At 40.1% G+C, this 19,011-nt stretch overlaps 1 protein-coding gene across 2 annotated transcripts in view; it reads left to right on the top strand.

The window, feature by feature from the left end:
• The window catches only part of UNC13B (unc-13 homolog B), a 223,462-nt gene that overhangs the window by 34,833 nt on the left and 169,618 nt on the right, over positions 1–19,011 (top strand). For both annotated transcript variants that reach the window (XM_062017878.1, XM_062017877.1), the window contains exons 4-7: positions 835–952; positions 1,857–1,980; positions 10,938–11,008; positions 13,786–13,843. In XM_062017878.1, the coding sequence (XP_061873862.1) occupies positions 835–952; positions 1,857–1,980; positions 10,938–11,008; positions 13,786–13,843 (371 nt within the window). The remainder of the gene's footprint in view (positions 1–834; positions 953–1,856; positions 1,981–10,937; positions 11,009–13,785; positions 13,844–19,011) is intronic.

Here is a 19,011-nt window from a genome sequence, read left to right as displayed (position 1 = left end):
GACATGCTTATACACTCCCTTGATAATGTGGATACATTTGGACAGAAGGATGGCAGGCAGTCCAAGGTTAGCAGATAAAAGCTTAAAGAAGCTTAAAGAAGTAGAAACAATAGCCTTTATAGCCTTTTTTGCTGATAAATGAGACAGTTGTGTATCAACAGACAGTTCAGGGTTCTTCACTACTTCATTGGTTTTGCCAGCATTCACGCTGTACTTGTGTTTCAGTGCTCTTAAGGAGTCATGTTAAAAACCAGCGTGGAAGAGGGAGGCATAAATCCTACGAGGCACTGGGAAGAAGTGAATTTGAGATGCATTCTTATCTTTTTGAGAGGGAAGATGTTCACGAAAACCTTCAGATAACATTTTCCAAGAACCTTGACACTTGATGGTTGTGTGGCTGTATTGCCACTTGCTGCCAAAGGTTCACATGGCTCAAAGCCCTGCAAGTGTCAGGCAGAGGAAGAGGCTAGTGCTGGAGCAGGAGTGGTACAACACAGCCCTGCCAAAGGAAAGGAGACACTTACTTTGTTAGAAATGGGGTACCTGATGATTAAGAATAGCTTACCTTTAGGATTTTGACCAAGATACACTTCTTCCTCCTGTGTACATAGCTGCAGAGATGAGTTCCCAACTACCAGGCTGCATGACATAGTTCATGGTTTTAGTTTTCAGTCTTTGTGTAGTTAGTGTTACACTGTCATTAGCAACTAGTGTTCCCTGCAAGTATGAGCTACCTCAGCCATACACTTCCAGAAGTTCTCTGTAGCTTGACACAGAGAACTGTATTCTGGTTTGTATTCTGTTTTTTTTCACTTGTCTTTTCTTTTGTTGCAGTGAGATCAGTCGTCTGGACCTGGGCCTAATTGTTGAAGTATGGAACAAAGGACTGATCTGGGATACCCTGGTTGGGACTGTGTGGATTGCTCTGAAGGCCATTCACCAATCTGATGAGGTTAAGCTGACACAGAAGGTTTAATTTGACAGCTCCAATTTTGATTGTTAATGTGTTATAAATCTGGTCTGGTGTAGCCCAGGACTCTGCTCCTCAGCAAACCTTCCACTTCCAAAGTCAGGAAGGCTGGGTGAGGGGAGAGGGCTGTTGTCATGATGATGTTTTTTTGTTTTCAAGAAGGATGCCAGTAGTGAGGCCATAGGATTCATTGATCTCATTTCACTCAGGTGGAGTCAAAAAACAGGGCTCCATCTGTTAAAGCAGCACTGTAATTGACAAGTGTCTGAAGATTAAGATCTGACTGCTTAGTTTGATACTCAAATTTCTATGAGTTCATGCTAAAGACAGACAGTGACCTGGTAACAGACAAGCTGGCCTTTAAGGTAGGCCCAGAGCATGTATACATCATCTTGAAGCTTCTGGTTGCAGTGTTAGAAGATATATAGTGGTGATAATATGATTTGGAAAAAAACAGGAAAATAGAATGTGCCAATGTCTGTAACGACTCTAATTACTGAATTTAATGGTTCTTGCAGCTAAGCAGGACTTTTTACTTAAAATTTCAGGGCATTCATTTAAAAGACTATTGAATTTGAGAAGGGACAGCCTATGGCTGTCCAGGCACTCCTCAGTGCCTATCTTTGACGGTCTTACCAGTTCCACTGGAAAGGCAATAGTTCTGCTAGAAGGTGTTTTCTGCTTATTTTGGTAAAAGCATTTGAGATGTGAAAGAAAAGCTGCAATCATATGATGAATAGATATTATTTCATATTTAAATTGAGTACCAGACCTTGATAATACTTTAAGGCTCTTTCTGAAGTCTTTCATTCTTGGCAAATATATGAGAGTCACTGCAGAAGCACCTGCTAGGCTTGAAACTTGAGCTGTAGCTTGTGATTCACAGGAAGGTCCTGGGGAGTGGTCTACGCTGGAGGCAGAAGTTGTAATGAAACATGATGAAATCTGTGGAACCAAAAACCCAACTCCTCATAAAATTTTGCTGGACACAAGATTTGAATTGCCTTTTGGTGAGTGCATTTCAATAACTTACCAAGGATGTTGACAGTGGAGAGAAAGTGTTTGGGGGCAACTTGAGTTTTATAATCAAGTTATGCTCCTTCTCAGTTCAATGCAGATCAAATTGCTGATGTTCATTTCTTCTTTGGCTTCTTTCTAAAAAGTTCAGAAAAAATAGAGAAGTGAAGGTCTCTGAGTGCTGGAATGTTTAGACTAGCAGCAGTTTAAGAAACTGTTAATGTTCTTTCAGGATTGTGCAGTCAGACATTTTGTTCCTGAGTAGGGAACATTCACTCCTTTGTATCTAGACAAATTTGGCTCTAGAAGAGATGCAGTGTGTTGTTAGAGCTGTTCTGTGGTAGATACACTTAAACTCTGTTAGAAGCATGCAGTTCAGTTAGTGAAACATTAATGCCCAGTGCTCCTGAACATTGTCATTAGCAGAGTATATAAATGACATGGTGTTATAAGAGCTGTCTTTCTGGCTGTCATAGCTTAGGCCCATCCAGGGATGAAAGAACATGATTAGACTCAAGTAGCATAGACTTGAGAATTGCCAAAAGGCAGGGAGGGCTTAATTGCCACTGTGGTCCAGTACAAAACAGATCAGGCTACTCAGCTCGGGGAATAAAACAGAAAATAATTCTGTCCACCACCAACTGAAGCATAACCATAAAACCCCAAAATATAACCAACACAAACCAACACAGAGTGGTACAATGATGAAGAGCACAACCAGCCCTTTAAGACCACCTTCTCCCCACTCCTGCCCTCTTCCCGGGCTCAGAGCCCTGGTCCTGGTGTCTTTTTCTCCTACCCCATGAACAGCTCAGAGGAGCAGGGAATGGGGGTTTCAGTTAGTCTATTACTGATGGCTTCTGCCGTTTGTCTTTCCTTAGGGCAGGTGGGCTCCTCACTGCTCCTCCCTGCTCCTCTGCGGGGTCTGGATGCACTCACATGGAGCTACTGGTGGCTCTCAGTCCTGCTGTTGCCCTCCATGGGTTGCAGGGGCACAGCTGCATTCTCAACACGTGTTGCAGAGAGGTCTCTGGCCTGGTGCTCCTGCTTCCTCCTCCTTCTCTGACTCTGGGGTCCACATGGTCACCTCCATCTTGTACTACTCCTACACCTCCTCCCAAGCACTGTCCTTAAATAGTGCTGGCAGAGGCACTAGATTGGCCCAGCTAGGCTGGAGGTGGGTCTGCACTCAAGAGCTGGGGGGGAAGTCTGAGAACTCTTTACCAGGTCTGCACGGCAGCCCCCTCCCCCTGTTACCAAGCAAAAGCATCTGCTCGTTAGACCATGTCACTGGAAGTAACTTGTGATTGAAAAGTACAGAATACGGGAAAGTAGCTAGTTGGAGCAAACCCATCTTAAGTAAAGCTATACGTGATTTTATTTATTTTTAGTTTTGCTTCAAAAAACTGCCAAACCACCACAAACCTCTAAAAAACCAAACCACAAAAAGCTTCTCAAAGAGATAAACTCTAAAAGTAAGGCCTTAGCCAGAATGCAATAGCTTGTCTTTCTAGCTCTTAGCTGACTCTTGGGACAAAGAACAGAGATAATGTCTTAGGTTTCATGGTATTTTTTTTCCTGAGCTGGGCACTGAAGTGTTTTCAAGTTGTCTGTTGTTGGAAGGCTCATCTCTCTCCCTCTGCCTGTTGCTTGTTTTTTGCTGCCAAGCCCCTGGCAGCCTGAGCAATTTGTATCATGCTCCAAGCACTAGTGGAGCATTTACACACCCACTGGCATTTGGCCAGGGTCTGTCAGGATTGGCCATCTGTCATGGGAAAAAATTAGGTCATCTATTAGTCTCCTACCCCCCTTCCAGGTGCAAGGGAAGATGCAGACTTTGGCCCTGCAGCATGATGATCAATACAAATTGTGTCTTGTGCTCTGATGGTACTATTTTGAGTGCCCAGTACCCTGGATGGTGCAGTTCAGGGTGAGTGCAGTGTTTTATAGATGTGAAAGCCGCTGCTTTTTAACTACAGTCTGGTGTGTAAAGGGGAAAAGGTTTCTGACATCGTGGCTGTCTTGACAACTAAGCTGTCTGATTATTGGTCAGGAGCCATCCCTCTTCCTTGTGAAAATGTCCTGGTGATTCACTTCTGCTGTCACCCTGTCAGTGGGAAGTTTATTACTGAAGTTACTCTTTATGTAAGAAGAGGAACAGCTCACTGGATTTCCTTGTGAGGTGAAGCATTGGTTCTTAGGACAAGTGTTTGGGCTTTTGGGAGGGACAGAGCACAGTGCTCTAGCTGAAGGCAGGTCTTGTTAGTTGCCAACAGCTCATTGAAGTTCATTGTTTGCAAACCATCTCTGCTTTAAAAGAAAATGAAGTTCTCTCCCTGTGTATTCTGAGAATATCCAAAAAAGAATTTGCTTGCTGCTGCAGTTCAGGTTTTGGATGTCCTTACATTCTGTGATTTTTTTCCTTTCTTTTTTTTTTTTTTTAAATTTTATTTTCCCCAAATATAAGAGAAGAGAATCCCTGTAAACCACTATGTGTTAGAGCATCTGGATTAAAAAAAAAATCAGCTAATTGTGTGTTTTCTCCCTGCTACTATAGTGAAAACACAGGACTCTTTGTTTTGTTTTGGTTGGTTGTTTTGGATTCTTTTAACTACTATTTGAAAACATATCGTGTTCTATTGAACATAGAATTCTGAGAAGTAGGATTTCATGCAGAAAACTGAAAACATTATGTAAATAGTAAGCTTTTTGTGCCTTTTCTCTTTTTAATATTTTTAAGCACATCTGTTACTTATTTCTTTGCTTATTATGCCAAATACTGAAATCACAAGGACTCCACACTGCTATATTGAAGAGTTTTCATTGTAGAGTTTGACAAGTTGCCTACCTGTCCAATGTTTCATAATGCCTGGGAAAAAAATGAGTGCATCACTTAGCTCTTTCAAGGCTGCTGCCCATCTCTTAGAGTGCTGCAGATTTTCTTGAATCATCTCCATTTTCAGTCTGTCCTGCCATGGCAAGGTCAGAAGCAGATTAAAAAGCAGTAGGGTACCCAGAGCGCGGAATTTTCCTCAAAGTAAATCTACCCATGTCACCTCCTCCAGTGGTAATTCACACCATGACTGAATGTCTCCTGCCATCACCTCTAGGACACAGAAAGACCCTGCAAGATGAATTAGGCTCTGTCTCGCTTGCAGTACTGGGAGACTTGGTGGGATACATGGAGGTAGCTTGGTTCACAGCACTATCTTTGCATCTCTTCCAATGGATTTGCAGGCCAGTTTCCCTTTCAGTGGAGGGTAGTGGTATGAATTCTTGGTGCTCCATATGTTAAGACTCTGTTGTGGTGTTATCTGCAATCTACTGCTTTCAACCTATACAGAGAACTAAATGGATCACTGATCTGAGGTGGAAGTTTGTAGGTCATCAGCTTTGTTGCTGTAGAGGTAACATTTTATTAACAGTGTTTTTGGAGTGTTGCTTTGGAACGCTGTATATCATCTTTTGTTTCCCAAGTGAAGATCTCCTGGCTATTTTATGCAAGAGAACCGGAGTGATATATGTCCACATGTACAGCCTGTGCTGCTTCCCATGTCTGGTAAAACACAGCTGTCTGGGATAGCAGCTTTAAAAAAAATAGTGTGATCTTCATTTGGCTATGCTTCTGTGTTTTTTCTGTCACTTCTGGCTGCTCTGTTTCATTTAGTCTCGATGATGCATGTGGATGCAGCACCCCAGGTTATTCAGTCTGTGCATTTAAAATGTTTCATTGTGTTCAGGTGGAGCTTGAGAAGTTTTCAAATGATTATAAAAGAATAAACAATTTGAAAACCAGAAGGGCTGAAGTCCTTGGTGTAATACATGATTGTCTATGCAAAGAGGTTTAGAAACAGGTTGATTGTTTGCTCTATATTTATCCCAGATTAGTTTGCTGCTTCTGCTTCCACCTGATATGTTCAGGATTCTTTCTTTCTGGTATGTCTTCTGATGCTCTGGAGACTAGCCCACAGCTAAAGATGAAATAAATGCAGACTATGGTGACACTGCTAGTGGTAGTACACGATGAAGGCAGCTTAAAAGTTTTTGATTTGTGCTTTTTTTGTTGTTGGTGGTAGGTTTTTGTTTCTTATATGAAATTGTTTTGAAGTGTTTACCAGGCATGGAGTTGGGAAAGAATAATTTCCTAACAGAGGCTGGTGAGAGTTGTAGTCTAAGCTCCTGATAATAGAAAATAATCTTTCCTGAGGTCATTCATTAACTTGGTAATGCCCAGATTTCTAATGGGACAAAGAACATCTATGGTGGCCGTGATATATCCTCCACATGTCCCATTGCACGTTCCAGATGCAGCTCTGCATTGGGTTCAGTACTGTTGTTAGTGTGACGTTAGGTTGGTGGTGTATAGGAAGGACAGCAGATCTGTGGGCCCTTCTGCACTGAGCATCTGTGTGTGATGGACTGCAGTACTGGGAACCAGACTATCATCTAGCATTCTCTACTAGCCCAGTGTTCTTAAATGTTTAATCTCACAGAAATGTAATAATCTTCTATAAAGGTGCAGCAAAGCTTGAGCATTTGAAATGTGAAGTGTGGGTGAGGGTTGATGTTAACCTCTAGGGTGCAAAGCATTTTTATGCCTGGTAGTCTTAAAAATGGCAATAAACTGCCTTCTTGATGGGAGGAAGGAGTTGTTAGTGAAGATAGGCTGGAGCAACTTTATCCACTGATCATCTGTTTCTTCTCAGAAACAAGGCAGACATATGAAGGAAGCCAGCTTTTCTTCTTGGTCAGTTTAGAAAATTTGCTGTTAGGGAGATGACAGTCTTGCTGCTGTTGTCTTGATGTAGTGAATGTGACCTGGCATAGACTTTCCAAAATGCTGCTTTTCAAATATAAAATTGTGACATTTAAATCCAATTTTATTCTGTTCTCAGTTTTTATAAGTGCAGTGTCTATGTGCAAGTCCCTTACAAGATGCAATACTCAAAAGTGCTTGAGGAGTTTGAGTTTGTGCCAGATTGTTTCTAGTAGATAATTAGAGTCAAAATGCTTTTAGTATTTTCACCACTCCCGGGCTGGGAGCATGCTGATCTGCATCCAGCCATCAGGTGGAGTAAATGTGCTTTGTTGTTTTATTGTCTTGGGAAGTGTACAGAAAGAGAAATGCTCAGCTTTGCAAAATCATTTCAGTAAGAACTTCTGAAGAATGGTGTACCTCTGGAAAAGGAAGAAATTTGAATTGGGAGGAGAGGAAGCCAGGTGAAGACTTGTGGGAAAGAGAGGAGAGAGTGGGGATACCAGTTCTAGCATTTGCTCTCACTCATACTGACCTTTGGTATGCCTGAGCCTTTGACTTGCTATGTGTGAAAATCTCAGGTGACTCCAAGGTCATGTGCACTTAGTAGAGAAAGGACCACCAAGCCTGAGGTGAAGGAAAGCTTTAGGGCTTAAACTTGTGGTTATAGACAATCCAGAGATGTCTAAGGAGGAATACGGTTGTATTTAGGGGTTCTCATTGTGAGTGGTCTGTGTAGATACAGCAAATTCTCCTAATTCCGTCCTCAGTTTAAGTCTCTGTCCCCCTTTCTGTGATGGTGCAATGTATCCAGGTGTCAGGGCCTTGGGTGAACTAATAAGTCTTAATTACTCTGATGAGCCTCATCTGGGACCTCCATCCATAGGAGTCCTACTTCAGCTTGTCTCTAAGCCTTCATTCATGAATGACGCTGTGAAAATTACTGAACCCCCCAGCTCAGCCACAACCATGTTGATGTCAGCCACATCGATGTCGATGTCCATGTCGATGACCCCATAGATCCAGACCCAGATGTGGACTGACTTCCTGGCTTGACCTCAGACCTGCTTTGTCACCATGGACCTTCCTCTTGATCTGGGCTCTTGGTTGAACTTGGCCATGATCTTTGGGCCTGCCCTACTCACCTCACTCAGGTGGCGTGGGGACTCTAGTTGGCAAGTCCCCTGCTCTGCCAGCCATGAAATCTCCCTTGCTTCTTCTCCCTTAGGAAGGAACCAGGCCTTACTGCTCCCTGACACCAGAAGCCCACAGAAGACAAAGGGTTCAGCTTCCAACTGAAGATGGCAATAGGGGCAAGGACAGTAATGTTAACAATATTTCTGTGCTGATATCAAATGAAGAAGCCCCAAAAGCTAGTGAATATATCTGCCCATCTACTATCTGTTCCTGTTTAGCAGTTTTATTTCGCTGACATATGGTCTTGTTCCTCTTGTTTACCCTGCATGATGTCAGCAGAGTCCTGAGGTGGCATCACGTGGTCTCTGTTTGGAGTAGTTCAGCTTTTTATCTTGTAAGCAAAAGTTAATGTAGCAGAATAACTTGTAATCAAAGCTGAGCAGTGATGTAGGAGCTGGCCCATGGACGTAACCATGTAAGCAGTCAGCTTGTGATCTCGATACTAGGAATTTCCATTCTCTGCGCTCCAAAGAACCAGCTTCAACAAAACAGCTGACTGGGCTGAGAAACAAATGGATGCTGAAGCAAAAGATAGTTATAAACTGGGCACCTTGAGTACATAACAGGAACAACAAATCCAAGAGACACGTGGTACTCCTTGATGCCTGGGCATGTTGCTAAACCATGGTCTTCAGAAAGGATTGAAGTCTGCCCTGAGATAACTGCAGTTTCTGCAGGGTTGATGGTAATCCATTGTGTCATCCCTCCTTACATCTCTTTGGGTTTGTTTTCAGGCTCCAGAGTACAGTTGTTTTGATTCTGACCTTTAGTCTTCAGTTCCTGAGTTTTTCTTCATCTTTTAGAGAAGTGATGGCTTTCAGAGACAAAATTCCGTAGGTTTTGCTTTAATGTTTGGATTGCTTCAGGTTCTTGTTGGACTTTGTCTTCCTAAATCGCATCAGGTTATGTGCTGATACCTCTTCAATTAATTTATGTCTTTCTAGATCAATTCTGTCCAGATTTCCTTTAAATGCCATCCCTAATTTGTGCAGAGCTCATCTAAGAAACCTGCAGCTGTGATCTACAGCATATATGTTTTTCTAGTACTCCTGTAATTGTGGAAGACACTCTCATGTTCCTCTTACTTTGTTTTGTAATGGTGTGTAACAACAAAGCAGTGTAGTAGCTCTGTGTATAAGCTACTTTGTCTCCCTTCAATCAAGAAGTAGAGCACCTTTTTATAGTTAATGAGGATGTTCTAGAACCAAGTACTAGGCTTTCAGTTCCCTAAAACTTTCTCAAGGAGGGCCTGTTTTAGGCCTCTTGTCTGTGTGAGAACAATTGTAGAAAAACAGTTTAAAAGGCGTAGACATTGATTTATAGTCTAAGGAAATACCTACTTCTGAAACTGAATTCCACTGGAATGTAACTTGTTCTCGTTGAAGGCTGTTCATATTCTAATACATTGATCACTATTGTCTCCAGATGTTCTGAGGTCTTAATAAGTCTTTGACTTAATAAGATTATGGTTTGTGTAGCTGAGATAGGGCATGTGTACAACACAGCTGCTTTAGGAAGAAAGCAATACTTGGTCCTTTCTGAAAGCACTGTAGGTCCCAACTGAATGATCATTCGCCAATAAACATTGTTCTTATTTTTCTTAGGAGTGAGAGTGGATATAACTTTTAGAACCACATTTTTATCAAGAGACCATCCCAGCCTACTTCTGTCATTCTTGCCAATGTATAACTCAGCATATCATTGTGGCTGCAATATTGGGGCACAGTTCATTGCAGGAAAACAGACTTGTTAGATGTAAACTTCTTGTCACCCAGTGAGGCATCTCAGAATATAAAGAGTTACAAGACATGGGAAAACTAGCTGAATGGGTATTAAACTTACCCTCATTTGTGAGGTTGCAGGGTTGGTGGTGTTTAGCTGGGAGCACTCTCTCCACTTCCTTCCTGTGTGAGCTCTGAAATTGCTGTATTGGTGCAGTTCCAGGCTGTGAATATCCAAATTTCAGAAGTTGTTGGAGTCAGGGGAATGTTGAGTGGCTAAAGAAAAAAACAAAAAGGGCAAATACTTTTTTCCTCCTTCCAGTGACTTTACATTCCCACATCCTTAAATAATTTACCTAATTATTGTGTTTTGAGAGCTTGACTGGTGCTTTTTCCTTCAGTGAGTTATTTCCTTTGGGTGCTGTGTAGCTCTTGCTCTACTCCTTAAGCACAGTGTATAGCTAACTTGGTTTGTGCTAAGTTTTCCACAGCAGTTCCTCCACATCTCTGTGGGTGCACTTTGAGAGATGAAATCTTGAGTGGCGGAAATCTTGAGTGGATCAAATCAAACTGTTAGAGTACTATATTACCTCAAACTGTGAAACAGAAAATAGTTAACAAAATAAAGGTGATAGTGCTTGCTACTTGCTGTCAGTTGTTAGCTTGGTAAGTCTTCTAGAAGGTGAAAAGGTTGTGATTCATTTCACAATGAAGTTGCAGTGTGAAGTAGAAATAGGAGTGTGCTTTTGTGTGAATATGACTGCTTATAATACTGTTCATTACCTGAAAAGATTTGGCTTGTTGCCTGCAGAAGAAAACAAGAGACTACTTATTTTTTGGTACTTAATTGGTGTTATGCTAGATACGTAAGTAAGATGTGCTATTCAAAAAGCCCTTATTCTACTGATCTTATAAAAGCTACTTGTTATCAAGCATATAGGAAGTGTATTCATATCATTATGAAATGACTCTTCATAAAACTAATACTCAAATTAAATCTGAACCAATCTGTCTTACTCTTTTCAGCCTTTTTGTAGAGTGCATCTGGTTAATGAGCTTTAAACAAGAAAGCACTGCAAGCCCTTGAACTGTGTTACTATTTACAATGTTTATTTTCCATCTGAGTGCTAACGTAAGACAGTCACCTCACTTCAAAATTGTGTGTGGTTTTTTTTGTGGTGTGATCTTGGAATACCTTCCCTGTTTTAATGCTACTGGTAATAAAAGCAAATTTGCTTTGTTAAGAAGACAATGTGACTTTTTTTTTTTGGTGTAGATATCCCTGAAGAAGAGGCCAGATACTGGACCAGGAAATTAGAACAAATAAATTCGCTGGGAGATGATGAGGTAAATATGTAAACTGAAAAATAAATGTAGCCCTGAATGCTTTGTAACTTACCTTTATACTTTGTATTGGGTCTCTCTGATTAAGGTGACAACTAAATACTCGTCGTTTACAAGTCTTGTATAAAATGCTTACAGTTTTCTCAAGTGCACTGTTAGTTTTAAGAACATTTTTCTGCATGCTGCAGGTGTTTGAATAGTGAGCATTGTTTTGATGATGTGCATATGCTTGAAGGAAAGATAATTCTGTACCCTAGAAAACAAGGAAATAATTTTTGACAAGGTGTGGTAGGTTCTCTTCTTTTGAGAAAGCAAGTTGAAAATGCCATTTGTGCATTGTTTGCTTCTGGGAAGAAGACAAAACAAGATACTGAGTCTTTCTTGGAACTGAGGTCTGTTGGAGCTGTTAGCTTTTGTCCTATTCAAGTTGTTGATTGGCTCAGTTTATACAAATCTTGTGTTATAATATATGATAGCCGTGGCTTTGTTTTCTTGTTTTTTCTAACATATACTTGGATAAACAGCTATAAAATAGTAGTGCTATTTTTTTGCTGAAGTGAGATTGTTATATGATTTAAACTTTTCTTTCCAGTTTATACTGTTTGCAAAATAGGATTTCACATATTAATGTCTATACTGTAAGTTTAGCATTTTTTTAAAAACCACCTGTGGTGGTGCCAGGATAATTGAGCAGGTATGTGATGCTTGCTTAAACTTTTGGTAGGTCTGTCTCTGCAGCAAGATGACTTGCAAAATGTCCTGCCACTGACTTTAGGAGCTTTTTGTACACTTTATGTGAATCATTTGGTTTACTGTGCAGATTAAAAAAAAAAAAAAAAAAAGTAAAGTGAGGTTTTTTTTTGACTGAGGATAGACCAATATTTTGATAGATAAAAACATAGCTGCTTGAGGGCAATCTCTCCTGCCTTCCTGGGAGTTGAGAACCTCTTGAAGTTGATGGCAAGCTCAATCTGTATTTGCCGTGTCGGTGATACTGCTGCAGTGCCTCCCAGCTCCTGTAGACTGAAGCAAGAATCTGTCAGGTACTTCAGTGAAGCATAGGTGCCCTCTAGTGCTCCAATGAACTGGTAGGTGCTGAAAGATATCCTTAGATATCCTTGAAAGATATCCTTGTGAGACTCCTTTCCCTGCAATGCCATCCATCTGCATGCTAAGTGCATGCTTTTGTCAAAGACTAGTAATAAGTGCTTCTTTACTTGTGACCTATTGATCTGAAATTTATTATGAGTGTTCCTGTGACTGGTGAGAAAATGAAACCTTTGCAGGGCTTGACATGAGGTTTGTCTTGTCCCATGTCTGACAGTGACCCAGAGTGGGGAGGATATCTTTCTTGCACATTTCTGTAATTTGCAGAGACTTGTAGCTCAGGCACTTCTAGAGCCAGAGGCAGTATCTTTGTGTTTAACTCGATGGGTATTTCTTCTGTGGATGTCATTAGCCTTTTGAACACATCCAGGTCAGTTATATTGTAGCAAAGGAACTCAGCACCTTACTTCTTTGGACAATGCACAATTATCTTACTTAGCAAAGCCTATGTTATGAAAAATAGAGTGGCGTAGCATTGTTCATCCATTCTGTGCCACTCAACTTTACAGACTTCACGTCTCTCAGGGAGAGACCTCCTCACACTTCACTGCTATAATGTGGGGTCCCTCCCACAGGAGATAGTTCTCCATGAACTTCTCCAACATGGGTCCTTCTGATGGGCTACAGTTCTTCATGAACCTGCCACCGAGGTGTGCTGTTCTCACATTCTCACTCCCTTCTGCTGCAGTTCAGCAACTGTACAGCAACTTCTTCCCATTCTCAAATACATTATTCACAGAGGGGTTACCTCTGTCTCTAATTGGTCAGGCCTGGGTCAGTGGTGGGTCCATCTTAGAACTGACTGGCATTGACTCTGTCAGCTACAGGGGTGGCTTCTGACAGCATTTTGTTTAAAGAAGCCACCCCTGTAGCCCTCCTGCTACCAAAACCTGGCCCAAACAAAACCACTACAATGTCATAAAAATAGTTTCCGGTCTCTATTCCTACACACATTTAATATTCTTAATTTTCTTTTTTGGGACTGTTGATAGCCATTGGGATGATGCCTTAAAAACATCAAACTACTGCCATTTTTAGATCTCTGAGTATAATAATTCAGAATGCATTGTTGTCTCCTGTTGCTCATCAACAGTCTTCCTTTCACCAGTTTCTCAACCAGTCAGTGCTTTGAGATCCAGCAGTTCTTGTTTTCACAATCCTGATTAACTCAGTGAGTTGGCAGTTTACTGATGACAGGACTAACCACCTTTCAAGATCATTTGTGCATTATAAAAAGCATAGATTGGAAGATGGCCGCAGGGAAGTGTGTGGGTTGTCACCTTCCATATAATGAGCAGTCATTAATTCTTAACAAATCCAAGGAGTAGTTGTCTGATGGCCTTTTTTTGTGCAGATTGCAACACAAATTTGCTAAGGTTGCCACTTCCTCTGTTGTCAGACTTTTTTCCCTAGTAAAGACTATTCTTATTATCTTACTCAGTTATCTTAATTTTCTTCTATCTCTGTGTAATATGAGACAGGAAAATAAAACTACTGGCATTCCCCTAGGGAACACTTTGATGGTGTAACAAACAGCTTTGTAAAAAGTCAAAGCTGGGTATTTGAAATATCTCTGTGTTCTCTAATTTATTATTAAACGAGATGAAAAATTCTTTACTTTGAATGTATAGTAGATTGCAGGAAAGTTTGTAACTTTTTTTTTCCTCCTTTAGTATTCCTTTCAGGACGAAGTCCAGAAGAAACCATTGCCCAGTGCTGCCTCCCAGTGTTGTAAGTTAGATTTCATTTAGCAGTATTTCTTCCTCTTTCAGCACACTTCATTTTCTGGTTAGTTTTCAAATGATGGTATATCTGAAAAATGTTTTCTTGTTACAAGTACTTAAACCTTTGTGAAGCCAATATGTCAGTTGTGAAAAGCTATGACTCGCAAAATGTTGGTCTCAAGCTTCTGGTGCTACAAAGTGATATTGGGCATATAGTCTTTAAACTAAACATGTTTGTGTCCACATGTGCAACAGGAAAAAAGAATATGTTCAAGTCACGTAGGTTGTTAGACTCTTATAGTATCCATATAAGTGAGAAAAATTTGGTTTTTTTCACATAAGTCATGCTGTATTCTCTTTAAATACTATATGTTGGATATTATTTGTATGTCTTTTTAATGAAACTTTAAGAGGAGGAGAATAGATGGAGATATATATTTTTAAAATGCACCAGAGGTTTTCTGTATTTGCCTCATTTTTTTTGATACTACTTTTCATGCTCTGTTGATGAATGAAAAATATTGTTATTAATTTCTGCTTATCTAATCTTGCATTTTTTATGCTTCTGAAAACGTGGATGGAAAAATAACCTAGGATATACTGTGCCTCTTGGACTTCAAAATTAGATTTCTGAAATGCTGCTTGTGTAACAAATGATGGGTAAAAGCGCTTTTGAATGTCTTATCTACTTTTGGCAGCAACATTAATAAAATTCAATCTCGGCATTTAAACCAATCCTTTATCTTCCCTTCAAATCCCATAAGATGTGCATATTAGACTTTGCAGGCTGTTTATCCATTAGACTGGTTATAGGATGTCTACAAAACTTTTAATTTGATTAGTTTTAACATTAGGAAATATTAATTACTGTTCACCTTTTTTGTGTAGAATTGAAACTGATTCTGTGATTCTACGATTCTATAGTATGCGGAACACCTAATGTCGAAAGATCGAAGAAAAACAGTCTGAGATGAAATGTCCATGAAATGAATGTAGTGTTTGCTTAAGTGACTTTCCTGGCTAGGCTCCCTGGACTTTGCTTTTGTTTGAGACTGCCTGGATTGGTTGCCTTTATTAAGTATTGGGATGTTCAGGTAATTAGGAGGAATGCTTCTGTGTAGGGAAAGTAGCTGCAACTGTTCCCACATCATGGTGCTTTTACATCCTCAAGGTCTTGTGGCCAATTTCTTCCCTGCAGGACTAACTCAGCTCTTGCAGATAGATATAATGAAGAGAATGGCAGCTGCACTTTTTGTGTTGCCCATTAACAGCCTGCATCTTGCTAGAAAGTGACATTTTACTATAATTAATTGAAGGCTCCTGGTTTGAACAATATCACATAAGAATTAATTTAATAATTCATGGAATTAAAGCACTCAATAGACTCGATAAATAATTTCATAGCAGTATGTGGTTGATGTATTTAAGACTTTTCTAGTAATTCAATAAAGCTTGTGGCACTGCACATACTTTTGCTTATCTACAGTCTGCAAGTATTCAACATCCATGACTATCTAATTATTTACATGGACAAATATAAAATAGACTTTTAATGTAGAAGTACTTCTGAAAAATGAATTCTGCCTGCATCAATCTGCGTAAGAATTTTAAGCTTGCCTATATGTAGCATAGTCCTTTGTAACTTAGAAATTCAATCCAGAAGATGGCTTGTATTTGTATTGAAAGCTGACCTTATCCTTGCACATGACACAAGAGCTTAACCTCCTTTCACATAGGAGCAGGGTGTGTGTCCTTCCCTAACCTAAAATATGTTGAGTACAGAGTGTTCTTACTTACCATGTGGGTAAATAATTGTTAGATATATTTTTAGATGTAATAAAAGTGTCCTCAAGAACATTTGTAACGCTCATCCAATTTTCTATCAAGATATGCTAGATGAGAGGTGATCACTGCTGGGAGCAGGACATAATCAGCAGGATAATAGACTAAGTATCTAGAAGGAGCAAAAAAAAAGAAGTGAGCAATTTTTGCCCCATGAGAATACCTTCCCAAATCCTAAAAAAAAAAGGGTTATTATCTTAAAATCTGATGTGCTATAGAGCAAACGTGCAGCAAAACACTATCTTGCATTTCAAGAATGGTGTAACTACACATTCCACTGGAGTCCTGCTTAGCTCTCTTGCAACTCTGAGAAAGCTCTTCTGGCTTCTCTTTTATTTTCTATCTGAGGAAAATCCTGCTCCATCGGGCAGGGTCAGATCTGTTAAACAGAGAAATACTTGTCTGTATATGTTAAAATTAGATGACATTTCTGCCCTGTATGCCCCATTTCTGCATCTCGATTTTTCACATGTTATTTCCCTTTCCCAAACCACCTTTTCTCATGGTTGTTTCCTTATCTCCTGCATGAATGCAGCTTGTTCTGTTGTCTCCCTGTAGTAGAGAGGGAAGAAGGATGGAGAGGGATGTGAGAGAAGAGAGCTGCGCCATGTCTGAAAGCCAACATCTGATCTGAGAGGGTGAATTTTCATCTCTGGGTATGCATGGGCTCCTTCCTTGGCATGGTGCCATGGGAAATCTCAGCTCAGACTAGGTGCTGTTATTTTTCCAGAAATTATGGAGCTTTCAGGCTCACTTTCACAGACTGAAGTGCTGCTTTGTTCTTAGAATAGTTTGACCCATGGTTTCTGAGGTAACACAGGATTCAGGCTTCCTACCTTTTCTTAAATGAAGCAGGTGGGTCTGTTCTTGTATGTGCAGTTTCTTCTAAGCCCTACTGATTTTGGCACTTCCCACCTCTTCCTTCATCATACTTAGCCATTTCATTTTTACCTCCCTACTTCTGTGCTTCCCTGTGTATTTCTGCTGCCCCAGAAAGATCACATGCTTTCAATTGATTTGACTTTCAGTGGTCCCAAGCAATAAGCAAAGCTCTGTAGTGCCCGTGGATCCAGTTTTGTTTGCATTTCTACTACATGTAATAATAATTCTTAATTTCCTGATACCTCACTGGTGGATAAATGCAGCATCCTTATATTGGCTTTTACCCACACTCTTCAACTCAATGTAAACTACAAAGAAAACAAGCTTTTATTGTCTGGAAATTCACTGTCAGTGAAGTGGCTTGAAAAAGTTATTTGATTCTGTCAGTGTTCATTGAGTCAATAAGCTCTGAGTTGTTTTTTATGGTAGGTATAGATTTGTTTTCCTTGTGTTCTCAAGATCATTTCTGGCAATATAAAAGTCTATTAGTGAGTCACACTGTTGGTATTTTAAATGCAGCTCTGACTTGGAGGACGCACTGTGCAAACTGGGATGAGAAAGGTAATCTGTATGGAAAAGATTTGGCACTCTTAATTAATGTCAGCTACTGTAAATACTGCCCTATACTTTTTGTCAGGGAGTTTACAAATCTGGAAGAGAGCAGGTTTGTTCAGTATGATTCTCAGAAAAGATAAGTACTCCTGAGAAAAAAACAGTTATATCTGTCATCTGATCTTTCTGAGAATGCTTTATCCTCCTTTCTCTGCATATATTGTGTTTTTTCTATTTCCTTGAGTCTGTGGTGTTTCTCTTTTCACAATAAGACCCTGATAGGCTGCAGCACACCATGGTTCTTTCTTGCGTCTTGTTTGTTCTGTAACTTCCCTGTCTGCCAGAGCTGTGGGGTTTTTTTAATTTATGAGTTTTGTTTAGTTTTTTTGTTTTTTCAGAAGAAGGTAAATTTGTTGCTGAGTAACGCAACAAGGAGTGAAATAACTTTTCATATATGCTATTATACCAGCAAAAAGAACCATTGTCTGCCAGTAGATCAGAGAGGAGAGCAAGACGTTTCTTCCAGGAGAATAAGAAGGAGCTCTAAATGCACATCATAGAAATAAATGTCATTCAATGTGAGATCAGTTTGTTATATTGATCAGTTTGTTATATTGGTCTTTCTTTCCCACTAATACTTGAAAAAATCAATTTTTGCAACACGTGTAAGCTAAAAATCTCTTAATATCTATGCATTCACTACTATTTCAAAAGTACCAGAGGGTAACTTTGAGAGGTTTTGTTCCTGATGTCTACTACCTCTCTTTTTTGGAACTCAGATTCCACTGATTCATCAGGAAGGCTTATATGTTCCTTTGCATTGATTGACTGTAACGCTGAGGTTATGGCACTGATGAGGAGCTTTGTCTGCTAGAAAGCCAGATGAGTGCCTTCTGTGCCCCTGACTTCCCAGCAAGCCCTGATAACACCCACACTGATTTTGTATTTATGGTACTACTAGTAACTTTATGCTGCCATGAATATGCCTTGCTATCAAACCTTGCTGCTAGAATTTCCACAGCACAGGTGGTATAGTTCCAGCAGAAGTGGTTCACCAAGGAAGTGCACAAATCTCTGCAGGCTGTGGGTCCAAGGCAGCTGGGTAAAGCTCTTGCTTTAAGAGCTTGCCTGGAAGGATATGCATTGCAGCCTGTTTTCACAGTGTGAAGTCACAGCCTTCCAATGTCCCATGTGCATTTGCTTGAGCATGCCATCTTGTACTATTGTTGAATCCTATGGTTTATTCTAGTCAAAGATGATGTCCTCCAGTGTCCAAGTGTCCTCCAGTGTTCAGCTGGGTAACAACTGGCAGCAAATGTGCTGAAATTACATCCTATTAAGAGATATTTTTTTTTCTCTTTGATAACAATATGTAAAAACTGATGTGTTATGTCAGACTCTCTAGGATAGGCAGCATCAAAATGTGTGCACTGTGCTGAGGGTCTCAGCCAGAGGAAAAGGAGTTTTATTAAACCTAGAAGAAAGGACTGACCAGGACCTCACAGCTCTGTATTCTACAAACAGTACTTTATTAGCACCAAATATAGTGTACTTCTTATAACATTTGTACTTTTATAAACTTGTTTAGATGCTCTCTGTCTTCACTCAGCATGGAATATAACAGGATAAATAGTTTGGTAGCATGATTGGTAGAAGTGGACAGCAGGAATATAGATAATGTGCTGACAGGGATAGGAGGTTCCAGCCACTCTGAGACTTGTGAACAAAAATGAAACAAAATGGCATGCAGGCAGTCAAATTAGCCTGTATTAAAAACTTGGAATATCCATCTTTTCTACAGTGTCCCCGCTGATCCAGGCTTGACAGTATGAAATGGAGAGGAGGAGTTCCTCCTTGGATAATTGTATAATAGAGATACAGAACGAGCATATGTTATGT

This window comes from Colius striatus, chromosome Z, assembly GCF_028858725.1.
Source record: "Colius striatus isolate bColStr4 chromosome Z, bColStr4.1.hap1, whole genome shotgun sequence".
NCBI lineage: Eukaryota > Metazoa > Chordata > Aves > Coliiformes > Coliidae > Colius > Colius striatus.
Note: the sequence above shows the minus strand (reverse complement) of the source record. Positions and strands in the feature narration are given on the sequence as shown.